At 34.1% G+C, this 14,683-nt stretch overlaps 1 protein-coding gene across 3 annotated transcripts in view; it reads left to right on the top strand.

The window, feature by feature from the left end:
* The window catches only part of ASAP1 (ArfGAP with SH3 domain, ankyrin repeat and PH domain 1), a 143,424-nt gene that overhangs the window by 76,740 nt on the left and 52,001 nt on the right, over positions 1-14,683 (top strand). For all 3 annotated transcript variants that reach the window (XM_058831159.1, XM_058831157.1, XM_058831158.1), the window contains 7 exons: positions 4,087-4,232; positions 7,603-7,677; positions 8,018-8,067; positions 8,394-8,523; positions 9,300-9,385; positions 10,119-10,194; positions 11,026-11,112. In XM_058831159.1, coding sequence (XP_058687142.1) covers positions 4,087-4,232; positions 7,603-7,677; positions 8,018-8,067; positions 8,394-8,523; positions 9,300-9,385; positions 10,119-10,194; positions 11,026-11,112 — 650 coding nt within the window. The remainder of the gene's footprint in view (positions 1-4,086; positions 4,233-7,602; positions 7,678-8,017; positions 8,068-8,393; positions 8,524-9,299; positions 9,386-10,118; positions 10,195-11,025; positions 11,113-14,683) is intronic.

The following is a 14,683-nucleotide window of genomic DNA, read 5'->3' as shown; positions in this document are numbered from 1 at the left end:
AATATGGCAATATTTTGATATTGCTCTGTTGCATGCTGTGTTTCTTCATAATTTCTGATGTGCAGCTTTGTTTTGCTTGGTACTGAAAGTCAAAGTGATAGAACTCCAGAACCTTTCCTTGTAATGTCTAGTAATGCAATAATTTCCTTAAAGTTAGGAGTGTTTTCCCTGATGTGCTTCACTGCTACTAATGCACATGTCCATGCACTGGCCATTAAACATGAGATTGCTCTAACTTGGGAAGTACCCTGGTGGGAGCCTCTTGCTGTAGACTGCACAATAGTGGGTACATGTAGAGACTTCTAGTTCACTGGTAACCTCCCTCTGGTGAGAAAATGAACACTTTACTATTTTCTTTCCTCCACGTTTTTTTTTTTGTCCTGTCTCTTCTCCTTGTGAGGCTCATCCCTCTTAGTGTGCTTAGTTCCTTTCAGTGTTTTTGTAAGGGAGAGAACTTCTTGGAAAATCAATAATTTAACGTGGACTTCCTTTCTCTGTATGCTTGTTGATCCCCTGGAGGTGGGAGGTGTTGGATGTAAAATTTTCTTTTTATAAAATCTGTGTTTCTTGTTCAGCATTTTGTATTCATCCACATGTCCACAATTCTGTTCTGCACTGTAGTTCCTACAAATAGCCTGGGGAGTATATAAGCAATATTGCTGTTGGTGCATACTTGAATTCTCAGTTATCTCTGGAACTTACTAAAAATAGCTATTATATTTGCTTTTCATTCTTCCTGTAGTGTTGAGACTGGTATAAGTAAGAGGCTTCACTTTGCAACTGTGTAGTTTGCCTCTTTTATTCTTTTGTACATGGATCTAAGTGACTTGACATTGCTCATGTTATCAGATTTTAAGACCTCTAATGTTAAATTTGGTACAAATCCTCTGAAGCAGAGGAGAAAGAAAATTATTCCATGAGAACTTCTTCAAGCATGCCAGTGATGAACAGATGTGCAAAAAGAAGTTAATTTACTCTTCTGGGCTGGGTTATCTCTCAGTGCTCTTGTACTGTGATGAGCTAGAGAACCATGCAGACTCAGTGAGATGCTTCTTGCTCTGAAATATGGAAAGAGGCTTTTATTACTTTTCCATTGAACAATCTCATTCCAGAAGGGGTTATTGTTATCAAGTTCAGACAATTGCATGGTGGTCAAATAATTTTTTTTCTATTATTTTTTTGTGAAGAATGAAATGAAAAAGGGTGTTTTTTTATTTCAAATAATTTCTGCCATCCTTTTTAACCTTGCCAGCTTTCTTGCTTTTCTAAAGCCTTTCTGAGTCATCTTTCATTCATAAATGCATCTTGGCCCTGACCTTGGTTATTTTTCCTATGGCTGTCCATGGAAGAAAGCTGTTTTAGAAGTGAAACTTAAAAATACTTTAAAGTTGATCGAAATTCTCAAACATGATTTTTATTTTAAAAAATAAAAACCACATATGAAGAATCAATGCTCATTAATTTAGACATTCTTCAAGTTTCTTTGGGCATAATCAGTGACAAAAGAGAGGCCCCTTTGAAGGGAGCTGCATTTTTCAGTGGGTGCAGAGCCCTTCCTCAGGTTTCCATGATCCTGGCATGCCTCAAGGAGCTGCTGAAGGCGCAGGATGTCTGGCTGGGGAAGCTGTTTTATTTTCATCACAACGCTGAGCATTGCTTACAATGTTGAAAAGACACGATTCAGTTCTGGAAGACAAATCTTATTCCCTGCATTTACTGCTGTCAGTGATCCTGTCTCACTCCCAGGTTTATTAAAGTCTTGTATGAGGACTTGTATCTAAGAAAATAAATATTGTTGTGCCTATTACAGCTTTCTGTAGGCAAAGGAAATTCTATTAGAACACTAGGAAGTAATTTCTGAGTTTGCATGAGGCACCTACAGTGAGATTAAAGGATGCTCTTTGCTCTAAGCATGTCAGGTTTCACATTCCATATTTTAGTGCAGGGTACATTGCAGATTTAATTTTTCAGCTATGTGCATTTAAGGTTGAGTAGGGAATTGCCTTGCCTCTTCAATAGAAAATATTTAATCTCCTTTTGCAAGATTTACATTGATACTTTTGTAGAAATTGAAAATTTCTTATTCTTACAGAGTACTTGCATTTTGTGTGTCTGTGTGTGGCAATTACAGAAGTAAATACAGGACTATTACTTTTACCTCACCATCAGAACTGTATTTCTAGATTTAGGTGATTTGTAATCTGGGATTCCTGAGAATTTCCTATTGTTCTAGGACAATGATTTGCTTCCTGCTTCCTCTTTCTTCTGGGAATTTCTTTTGCCATTCCACAGATAAAGGAAACAAGCTTCTTCAGCTCTTTTTCACTCTTTATGAAATAATTTTTTTAAATCCTCTGTGAAACAACATAGTGCTTAGAATCAAAATGCTGGGAAATGCTGTGGTGTAAAAAGCGCTTCACAAGCATGGACAGGGATTCCATGATCTAACAGGGCTCTTTCTGACTTTCCATTATCCTTCCTTTTCCTTCAGCACAGCTGGGTATACTTGAGCTTTACTCACTCAAGACAGCATAAACTAAACCCTCTTCATAGATAAAGTCCTCTGTGTGTATTTGTGCAAAAGCTTTTACATCGAAACAAAATGCATATTTTAGTGTTATGTAGTGGTTTCCTTGGGTTCAGTGCTAAGCTATTTGATTAAAACTGCATGCTTTTGGAACAGTTTTCTTAAAAACATACGGCTTGAGTTGCAACTCTGTATTAGCATATGATTAAATATTTGGCCTTTTGAAAACCTCAGTATTAATGTCTGATTTTTAAAATGTGACTGGTGTGAGAGCTTTGGGGCTTGGTATTGGTGAATAAGGATTTTACTTTTTTTTAACAGGTTTTAACATTGTTTTTTTTGTTGGAGCTTTGGTGCACTGTTTGAATATCTGCAATACTTTAGAAGAATTAACTGTTTGACTCTTCATCAGCTGTTTTTTAATGTCCAAGTAGACTTGTGCATTGTGAGATGTTGTTAATGAGATTTGTTTGAAACTTGTTTTTTTTCCTTTTCTTCTATCTTTTGAGTCATTTCTTGTAATTCAGATACTCTCAGGCAATATCACAACTTGAATAAAAAAAACAGCCTGGAGATTTTGGGGGAAAAACCATGGTATTTACTTGCAACTATTCTTTCTGTCCCTTCCTCTGTTTCATCACACAGAACTTGTGCTGTAGCTCTGTGGTTTTGTGTTTGTGGTTTGCAGAAAAAAGCCCACATAGTAAAGCTAGGAGTTGCATTAAAGTGAAATATTGATTTAATTAATGACAGTAATATTCCCTAAGAGAGTTAAAGGTGGTAAAGTCTTTCCCAAAGGGCTGTAGAGGTAAATTTTCTATTTAAAGATACTAAACTGGAAGTAACAAAAGTTATGCGAACACATGCCAGAAAGAAAACTAAATAGAAGCAGGAAAGACATTTCAGATACAATGGTTTCTAATTCATTCTTGAGTTGAGGATTTTTCTCACTTTCATGGGCTTCCACTGCATTGTCTTGGTTCTGACCTCTCTGTATGTGCAGTTTGCTAATAAATACATTGGAATGAATCTTTGGCTGCAGACCAATAAGCATTCCATTATCTGGGAAAACTCAGTGTACAAAGCAGGCAGAAAGGGAACCTTTGTAAGATGTTTCTTTTTTTGAACTTACAGTCAGATTCAGACTTGTTCTCCTTACTTTTATATCTGATACTTTTGACTTTTTTGTTCTGTAAAATTTTCCAACATTTCAAAATAAAAGTTCATGTATGCATGAAAGTTCCTGTAGTGGGCAGCTGTAAATTGTGATATTGTTTACAAAACAAGCTTATATTGTTTCACTGCTGTATTATTGATCTTATTACTCTGTCAATAGCTACAGAGTTTTCTTCATCGCTGTATTACAAATTCAACTTGCTGATTTAAAAAGCCTGTTGCTAAATATTTCTTTTTAATTTTAAAATTATTTTAATTTTCAGTAAATGTGTTGACTTGTGGCTTTTCTCAAAGTCCTGTTTGCTAGTTTGTTTTTAAGTGCAATAAGCTTAAAATTATGATTGATTGACTACAAAAACCTGGCTTTTGATTTTTCTTTGCAGATCATGTTCAAAATGAAGAAAACTATGCACAAGTACTAGATAAATTTGGAAGTAATTTTTTAAGTCGGGATAATCCAGATCTTGGCACAGCTTTTGTAAAATTTTCCACGCTTACTAAAGAATTATCAACACTGTTGAAGAATCTGGTGAGGAATTTCAAACTTTCTTAGCTTTTAACTTGTTTCAAAATAAAGTATCATATAAGAACTGCATGATCATGATGACGAAGGATAATTTTTAAGGTGCTTTCAGTTTTTTTCAAAAACAAAACCAACAGTTTCTGAAGAGAGGATCTCTAGAGGGTTTTATTACACACTCTGTGTTTGATTGTTAATTGGCAGTTAAGAAGGTAAATATAAATGTTGAGTCATCCCTTGAGTCATCATTCTCAGGTGATTGATGGTGATATATACCTCATGGATCTTAATTTTAAATCATCCTTTAACTTGAAGTCTTTCTAGTTAAAAATACTATATCATTAGTTATGGCTGTTTTGTTTTACCACAGAAGGAGAAACATTCACTTTTTGGAAGAAAAATAACAATTTGAGCATGTTTAAATGGTGTTAACAGTCTGCTCTCCCTGTGATATATAAAGCATCCATTGCTTAAATACTGGTTTTTGAAGATGGTTTAAAGGTTCGTCTCATTTAAGGTTTGCCTTAGGCCTTTTATTTCATTTTTTCATGATAATGAAATCATTACAAATACCTTTGAACACTGAAAGTAATGAAGCCACATTTCTTGTGAAATCGTTTTTCATGGGCTTTGTAGCTGTTATATTCAGAAAGTCATAGCTGCAGTTTTGCATTTTTCTTATAGTTGGGCTTATTTCCAAGCTTTTTTGGTGTGTGCAGTACAAGTGATGTTATAGACTTGGCTTCCTATAGTCCCCAACACAACCATAACTGCTGTAGATCACCAGAGGTCCCTGTAGCAAATTCTCTGCCTTTGACAGGTGCCCAGGTCTGAGTCTTATGCTTTCCTCTGTAGAGACTTCTGTCACTCTGGGTTATTTTGACCTTCTTTAAATAAAACTTAACACACAATTAAAAGTAATTATTTTAAGATGTGAATTAAAGTACAGTATAAAGACAGCTTGGGACTAGAATTCAAGTTTTTTGGAAGCTTTCTAGACTTTGTGATTCCTAGCAGGGCATCAACAGAAAATTTTAACCTGTTTCAACTAGAAAACAATATGGCAGGGTTTATTTAATTATTTTAAATATAGTGGTGACCAAGAGGTAAAAGCTTTTAATTTAAGAAGCCACACTTATTCAAAACAACATTATAATATTTCAGCTGGATTATGAAGCATTATCTACCCAAATTCTTGTTGACAGGATTTGAAATAGGGTGTTCACTAATTTAGTTCATTCAATAGTTTCAAATAGACAACAAACTTACTTTACAATTGCCTCAGCATTTTAAAGCCGTTTATTTTTCTCCTTTTTCCTCCCTAAGGCAGAAAATTCTGTTTTTTTGTTCTTAAGCATGAGTCTGTTTAATAAGATTTCACTGAAAGAAAAAAAAAAATGTTTATATCAAAATAGAAGTTGAGGTCCATTGAAAAAGCAGATGAGAGGAGGACTCTGTTATGGCACTGATAAAGGCCCAAAGTAGGTGCTGAGCATTATGTGGATAAAATTAATTGGAAAAATAGTAGGAGTTATTAATATGAATGGATAGATAATAGGTTTGGGATCTTTTTTTCTTTTTTTACCTAGAACAGGTTGTTGATAGCTTATTTAATAAAAGTATAATAAAATAATGAATGGTCTTCAAAGACATAAAAATTAAGAAGGACTAGAGCTACACAGTAGACAATGAGAAAAATGCTTCACAAATTTGGATCCTTTGTTCCACCTTTGAACTTCAGTTATGATTATTTACAATTTTCATATGAATTGTGATATCGCTATTTCATGAGAGGGAGAGTACAAAATAACTTTTTTCTTCATCAATTATGACTACTTTTAGAGTGATATTCAGCTACTATGAAGTAAAACCAGCATCTTTTAATACATGCACAACTTTTTGAAAGCATAGTTTTGAAATGATTACTCGCACACAAGGGCAAGAATAAAAGCATGTCCATTCATCATTTTAACAAGGCTAAATAAGTTGCTGTGCAATTTTTAGTATTAACTGTTGATGTTAGATTTAAATATAATGTCTGAAACTTAAAATCTATGAATATAATAGTTAAGTTGTTGATATTAATATCATCTTACCAGAAGGACACACAATGACCCTTCAGTAAGATTTTATAAAGGTAAAACATTGAGATTGGCAATTGCCAACCCTGGTCTATGTTTTCAGCAAACTCTTTTGAGTGTCCCACCAGAATAAGTTTCTCTGTTTTTTTTTACTTCTACCTCCTTGTCCATTTCAAGTTTCATTCTTTATGCAGTAGTTCATTATAATAGTGCATTTTAAAGGTGTATAAAGACCTATGTATATGAAAATGTGTGGCAGTATCTTTACACTGATCTAGTTGAGGTTTTGACAGAACATTTGTAGCACTTGCAGATTATTTCTTTTGAAAATTTTCATGGTTCTTGCCTTTTTCCAAGTGTTTAAAGCCTGTTTTTCCTGTAAATGTCCTCAGCTACTCTTTTCAGGCAAGTTGTTTTTTGTTTACAACCCTCACTAAATTCTCATATGTGTTTCCATGTGTTAAGGGTTTTTTTTCTCTTTGTTTTGGTGTATATATGAGAATGTTTTGCTTTCTTAAATTGTTTCCAGTTCATTTGGGCTACTGTTTTATCAAGTCTACAATGATGTAAATGATTCCAAATCCTTGCTGTATTGGAGTAATACACTGCTGTTTAGCTTTGTGTTTTTTGGTTTTTTTATATAGCTGACATACTTGCTGGCTACTGTTCAGTCATTTCAACCCAAAAATTAATGGCTTGAGTTTGTTCTCCTTAATGGATACACCTGAAGAACCTGTTTGAGTGGTTGTTTTGATACTCTTGTCCATAATCAAATAGGTCTGAACTCAGTGGGGTGAAATTTATACTCATGAGAGGTTAAGCAGATGTCAGATATGCATAATGGACGAAGAAAAGAACAGTATTCCCAAAAAGGGGGAAATACTCAAAGAACTGGTGCCCCTGTTGGCTCCTTCTGTTCATAGTTGAATTAATTTGTGCTTTGTGTGTTCTCTGCCTGTGGCACAGCAGGCCCTTCTTACTCAGGAAGCTGTAGCCAAATTTGTACCCAAATGTTTGCTTCAAGAGGATGAATACTGCCTTGAAGTGCTTTTAGAACTTTGCTTATGTGCTATTTGTAAAATTCTGGGTTTATGTCACCTTGTTTAAATAAATGTTAATTATAATGTTTCTATGTCTTATGCAAGTAAATATTTATTAATTCTTCCCAGACTTGAATTTACTGTAAGTTTAGAAACGTGAGGTGATTGCAACTTGATTAGTGAAGTTCAAAAGGTTGTTGGCAGTAGTTTGATAAGATCATAATAAATCCTTTTGAATGATAATGTTTTTGTTTCTAGCTCCAGGGCTTAAGCCACAATGTTATTTTCACTTTGGATTCTCTCTTAAAAGGAGACTTAAAAGGTGTTAAAGGGGTAAGTGTTGCAGACTAAATTTGTGTTTCATGTTCAGTCTAGTGACTGTTTTCCTTTCACTCATGAAAGAATTTCTTATGTTGGAATTTATTAATATTCTGTATTTAGTACTAAGAAAAAAAATGGCATGACTGCAATAAAATCTTGAACATTTCATTGTAAATTGCTGTGTTACTGTGCACAAGAAAGCAATACTTTACAAGATTCAGACCCAGTATATTTTTTCCAACTGCTGTCTGAAAAGTTTTGAAGAAAATGGTATTTTTGTTGCTATTTATTATTTGATAACTACAAAGAAAAAGTTTTTAAAATGTTCTAAGACAATTTTCTATTTCCTAAGGACCTCAAAAAACCTTTTGACAAAGCCTGGAAAGATTATGAAACCAAATTGTAAGTATTTTTGTCACCCACTTGGCTTTGTTTTTTGTGGGGTTGGGATTTTTAAAATGAATTATTATTATTAGTGTTGTTAATTAAGATATAACTCTTTATTGTTTTCCCCAAGTAACACACAATCTAGAGGACAGAGTTGAAGGAGGGGCAGTTTCATGGCTCAGTAGCTTCTGGAGACCTAAAAATATACAGGATTTGGTAGAGGAGCTAATCTTCAGAATGTCTTTTTTGATACTTCTTAATTATTACTTTTTCCCTAAATAATGCTAGATCATGTTTTAGTGGAAGGAATTCTCTAAAATGTTTTCTAATTAAAATCTCAGTACAAAGATTGAAAAGGAAAAAAGAGAACATGCGAAACAGCACGGGATGATAAGAACTGAGATAACGGGAGCTGAGATAGCAGAGGAAATGGAGAAGGAGCGGCGGCTATTTCAGCTACAGATGTGTGAAGTAAGAAACAAATTTCAGTTTTTTAATTGCAACACTAACTTCTCATTAACAGACTTTGTGGGTCTTACTTGAAGGTGGTGAAATCTTCTTTGTCGTTTAATGGGGATGGAGGGAGGAAATTAATTTAATGTGACACAGTACAGCAATATAAAGATAATTATTTTAGCAACTCATACAAAACTTGGCTTCTCTTTTGTTTTATTTCTTCAGCTTGTTTTTAGATTATTGTGGGAAGGTTCTTGGGCTGAAAATACACTGCAGAAATATTTCTTACTTTATCAGGTTTATTGTTAAGTGGTATTTTGATATCTTTCTTCCAATGTGCTTTCTGAAGTCTTCTAAAATTTCTAATAACGTGATAAATGTTAGTGATAAGTCAGTTTCATAAAACTGATTTTTTTATATTAATAGTTCTTTTTATTACATTTTAGTGGGGATTACCTTAAATTACACAGTGTTTGTTATGCAGTATTTTCCAGAATATTTCAATAATGGCTATAGTAACATTTAAAAAAGGAAATCTTTAGACAATTGTAAAGGATTAAACTTTTTTCTTGAATTTGCTTTATGTTTTGAGGTGTTAAAATTTTATGGAGTGGCCAGATAAACTGTTTCCTGTTTTAAAGTCTATTAAGCAGTGGTGGACTAGTGTTTTATGGGTCAGCACCCAAGTTAACCACAGAGTTTAATTCATTGAGCAAATGATGTTTTATTGTTTGAAAACTTTTGAAGGTTGTAATATGTGATTGTCAACATGTTTTACATTGTCTATACAGTACCTTATTAAGGTTAATGAAATCAAGACAAAAAAGGGTGTGGACCTTCTGCAGAACCTTATTAAATATTACCATGCACAATGCAAGTAAGTGTTGCAATGCTTTAAGCTTTAGCTACAATTTTCTTTATTGCACAAGATTTTGTTTCCCTTTGTTTGAAAGTATCAGGGCTTTTTTTCATAATTGTGATGTGCCAGGTGTGTGGATCTTCCTCTTCAGAGGCTGTAGATTTCCAGTAGAGTGTGAGAGTGAGTTTGTGGAGCAAGGCAATGATGGAGAAAGAAGCCAAAGGAAAACTTGCATATTGCATACAAAAATTAATTTTATTTCCTGAGGCATTGATCTAGAATGCATTTCTATAAATATCTTGTTTATTCTAATTAATAGTTTTTAGTCTTTATGTAAATTTTAAAACCACTGTGAAATCCAGTCATTTCTTTGGATTTCCTTGAGGTGAAACTGGTGAGATACAACCTTGTCATTATTAGAACCTCAAAGGCAAACACACAGGAACTTAAGTTAAATGCAGAAAAAAGATTTGTAGAAATTACTGTAGGAGAAACACATTGACTATATTCTCTCTAATTTGATATTTGTTAAAATCACAATGGTGTATCTCCACTGTTGAAAGGTACTGTACTTTAAACTACTAGGAAGGGGTTTTTTGTTGGGGTTTTCAGTTGTTTAATTATTTTGTTCAGTTTTGAACAAGGAAGAAGCGGGCTATGTTTTATTGGTTTTGCTATTTTTCTCCACAAGACAATCTACTTTGTGTTATGAACTCGATATGTTCCTGATAAATCAAATTTTTCATTCCAGTTTCTTCCAAGATGGCTTGAAAACAGCTGATAAACTTAAACAATATATTGAAAAGTTGGCTGCTGACTTATATAATGTAAGTTTACTTACAAGTAGCTTTATATCTGAAAATGAAAATATTTTGTTTGTATGAGTACATTTAAAGTGTAACTATAAGGATCTATATTTCATTTGCATCTTATAGATGAAAAGTATGTTACTTGAAGCTGAACATAGGTAGATGAAGAAAAGACATCTTGACTGTTTGACTTCATATGCTGTTTTTAGAGCTGTTAGGAAAAGGAGATTTCATTCTACTACAAATTCAATCATATATTAAGATAAAACTACTTTAAAGTGTGAATATTGGAATCAGCTTATATTATTAACACTAATTTTAGTTCCATTTTCACTTTTTAAAACCAAACTACTTAATGAGAGCACCACAGTTTTAAAATGAATTGATTTTTGATGTTCATTGAAGAAAAGTAATAACATCGAATCAAAGATCACTTGTCACCCAAGTGTTTTGTATTCTATAATCAGAATTACAGTAATCCCATTTTCTATTGTCATTTGTTGCTAAATTAAACTGCATTTTCATTCCTTAAGTAATCTGTCAAATTTATTTGAGTTATTTTAATATTTCAGAGGATAATTTAGTTGCATTAGATATAATAAGCCATTAAAATGTAACTGAACAAACAGTGCATGTCAAGTTGTACATTCATTTTAATTTGCTTTTCAAGCAATAAATGCATAGAAGGTGAAGACATAAGAATGGATTGGTCCATGAAAATAAACTCAACTATTACAAAAACACAAAATAATTGAGCTAGTTGTTCAGGATATCTAAAATGGTATGTTGAAATGCATAAAACATTAAAGTTGCATCCAGCAAGCATATAATGGCAATCTCTTTCTACAGATAAAGCAGACACAGGATGAAGAAAAGAAACAACTTACAGCTCTTCGAGATTTGATAAAATCCTCTCTGCAGCTTGATCAGAAGGAGGTAAATAATTTAAATATGTTATTCTTGGAGATAGTGTAAATTTGTGAGTTTTATATTCAGAAATTAATTAATGTTAAATTTGTGTAGTTATTGGCTCAAAAGTTGGGTTTGTGAACATTATGACAAAACTAATATTTACGATGTTCAACTACATATCATCAAACAATGTTTTTACATTCATTTTCTGTTTGAATTCTACGTACAAAAAGAAATTTTTCTCTTTTTTATGTACTTTCTTAATGCACTATAAGAAAAGTTGTAATGGGTCAGATAAATGCTTCATCTACCCCAGCATCCTGTCCATGACAATGATAAGGAATGATTGTTCAGGGCAAAATATGAAGAGAAGGGATGCACATTTCCATCTTGTGTTCTGCTACCCTCCAGCCAGTTTGTGTTCAGGATTTTCTTGACCCAGGTGATCCCAAGGCAGAATGAGAACCAGAGACTTGCCTTTAGCTGTGGTTTGTACTTTAGAGTTCACCTGCTAACTCACATGGATTTTGTGCTGCTGTTCTCCTTTCTGAACTCCTTTTTCTAACAGTATATAGTAGAGAAGAAAATTTGTTTGCTATTCAGACAGAAGGGGCTGAGACAGGGCAGTTAAAAAGTAAAATTCATTATCAAATGCACTGGTATCTGGTATCCACTGCAAAAGTGGAAGGAAGCACATATCATGTCCATTGCAGATGTTCTGGAATACTTCTTGAGCTAGGAGATAACATAATAAAGCACAGCTTTTACCTGAGATAATCCTGTGACTTCAAAATCTTAGTACCTGAGGGAGATACTGAATATCCCATGGTGACAGTGACTGTTGGGAGGGTCAGTGTAGCTTTCCTTCAGGAGAAGTTTGCTTACCGTCTCTTCAGTTTTCTTGTAGGTTTATGAGACATGTTTACCAGGTGTCTTTTATGAAATATGAATTGTAACTAAACATTAGACAGATATATATTCTGCTGAATATATATAATCATCCAAATATATGATTAATAGTATTGCTAATATTATATATACATAAAAACATAATTTACAACCACTGAGTCAGCCAAGTTTCTGATGAGTTAATAGTGGGTGTTGAGAGTAAAATGCAGGGCAATAAACACTGATACTTCCCCAGAATACCCTCCCATTAGCTTGACTGGCTTGGAAGTCTTGGAATTTGTGCAGTTGCTTTTTGAAGAAATGTAAGCCATCAGCTTATGATGCAGCTGTGCCTTTCCCGCCATGGTTGTATGGAAAAATCTTTTCCCTTTTACTTGTTTTTAACTTTTAGATCTTCATACCTTATTCAGGATCTGAGTGTGTGTGAATTGTTGATATGCTCACTAGATACCTTTTTGATTATTTTTTTAAATTTTTTTTATTTATTTATTTTTCCACATAAAACCTTACATTGGTTTGCTTTTTGGCCAGAGGAGGTGTGTAAGCTTAATCATCTGTAAAGCTATAACCGTATCATCCTGTTTCTGAATCTTTGTGGCGAGCTCAAAGTATCTTATTCTTTCTCTCTGCATCACTTGGCATTTTTTTATGCGGATCTTCACCTGTCATTTGTTGTCAAGCTACTCACTATCACTGAGTTCCTGAGAAATTCTTCAGTCAGCCTATTCTTGAGTCTCCTGAATAATTTAATAGCATCTAACAAAGTTTGACAGTTTACTGTTCATCCTTTTCCATATTGTTTGTGTTAGATGCCACATGTGCTGGCACAGCTTTCTGTAAACTCATCTGGCTGTTTCATGCTTTTAACCTGTTTCCTCACCTGAGGACTTTTCCTCTCATCCTGTGGCAATGCAATTCTTTCCCTTCCATAAGGAAGAATAAGTGCCCATTGAAAGTCCAGGTACACTGCATCAGTCATCATTTACTTACTGATTCTTCAGGGAACTACAGGAAATTTTTGTACACAACCTCTCTGTTCAAAAGCTGCCCTGATTTTCCAGTGTATATAATAATAAATATACTCTTCAAAGTTGTTTTCCATGTCCCTTCTGTGGTGTGAAGGTAAAAAATCTTTCCTGGAATTCTTCTGAAACTTTTGAAAAATAGGATTTTAGCAACTGGGGCAAGTATTTTCATAGGCTTTCATGTAATTTTATAGATAGCCCATTGTGATTATGGCCACTGTGTATAGATGTGGCCTTGAAGTTAGTAAATTAACTAATGTGGAATCACAGTAAATAAGGAGTAATGGACGAGTAATTCCTTACAGTGGTGTTTGTTTTTCTTTTGAACGGTAACATAGGTGTACATCATATAGCAGATAAACCTTGGCCAAGAGGCTGTTCCTCTTCCTGCATCTCTAATCCCATCATTCTGAAGGACAACACAGCCTTACATCACCCTGTACACATTTTTTAGAATTTCTTTCATGGTACAAATGCTGACAGGAGTACCACAGAGCACCTTTGAATTGATCCAAATTTACTGTAAAAGCTGCTAGTTCTTCCTAGTGCTCAGTTTTCCCTTATCTCATATTTTACAGTCTTTCCTGATTCTCAGTTTGGTAATTTTTCCCCTTCCATCTCCGATGTGCACTTACCAGATCTCTTCCATAGTGCTTACAGAGCTTTCCATACAGGCATTACATTTGTTATCTTCCTGTTATCTAAATAATTCTGAACATAATTCCTGCTCATTCTTCATCAGGAATTGATTCCCAGCATGCAGAGCAACTTGCTCTCCTCTCATGTACCTTTTCTTCCACAAACTGATTATCTGGGAAGCAAAGAAAAACTTCTCCTCTTCTCCTGGATGCTGCATATGTTGTTGAGTTCATGCTTCTCGACAATCAGCCAGTTCTTGAAAATAAAGTAGGACAAATGGGTGGATGTTCTTCAGAAATACATTGTGCATTCACAGCTGCATATGGAACAGTCCATACAAGTCAAGTTTCAGAATTGCTCATAGATTATTGTGAAGCAGAGTAACAAGTGAAATACAATGTTTGGATTTTTGGTTGCCTATTTCCTGGATGCATAGTAAAAATCTTGTGTTTTAGTGGAAAGCAACCTTGTGGGTGAGCTTGTGGGTGAGGGTCCATAGTGACACTGAGTCCCCAGGCAGGTGCAAAGGAGCTTTGTGCTTTATTGCAAAAACCGGGCCTTTTTTAAGCGGTTAGCCCATTATCAGTTACTTGGTTTTATATCATAATAAACAACATTCAGCGTCATCAACCACCATACACCACGATGGTTACGTGACTTGTTTTTCTGCCTCTGGTTCAGCTGAATCACTTTCTCATAGTCCTTTTCTGCTTAACTGAACTAGCAGACTTTATGATGAGCCACAAGCCATGATTTTACAAAGCCCCTTCCTTTCGTAAAGCTTTACCTATGTACAACAAAAACCTCATCCAAAAAACAGAAGTAAAGTCAAATATAAATGTGAAGTCAAATTTTGATATTTGAATACATGCTGAAATAAAGTAGCTTCACAGGCATCACCAGAATAAACTGCAACTGTTCTGACTGTAATTACAGTGTGGACGAATTCTAGGACTCTTGAAAAACTTTGTGTGTGTATATATGTATAATATGTATATAAAGTTATAAATATAAAAATAGTG

This window comes from Poecile atricapillus, chromosome 2 (genome assembly GCF_030490865.1).
Source record: "Poecile atricapillus isolate bPoeAtr1 chromosome 2, bPoeAtr1.hap1, whole genome shotgun sequence".
NCBI classification, from domain to species: Eukaryota; Metazoa; Chordata; class Aves; order Passeriformes; family Paridae; genus Poecile; species Poecile atricapillus.
Note: the sequence above shows the minus strand (reverse complement) of the source record. Positions and strands in the feature narration are given on the sequence as shown.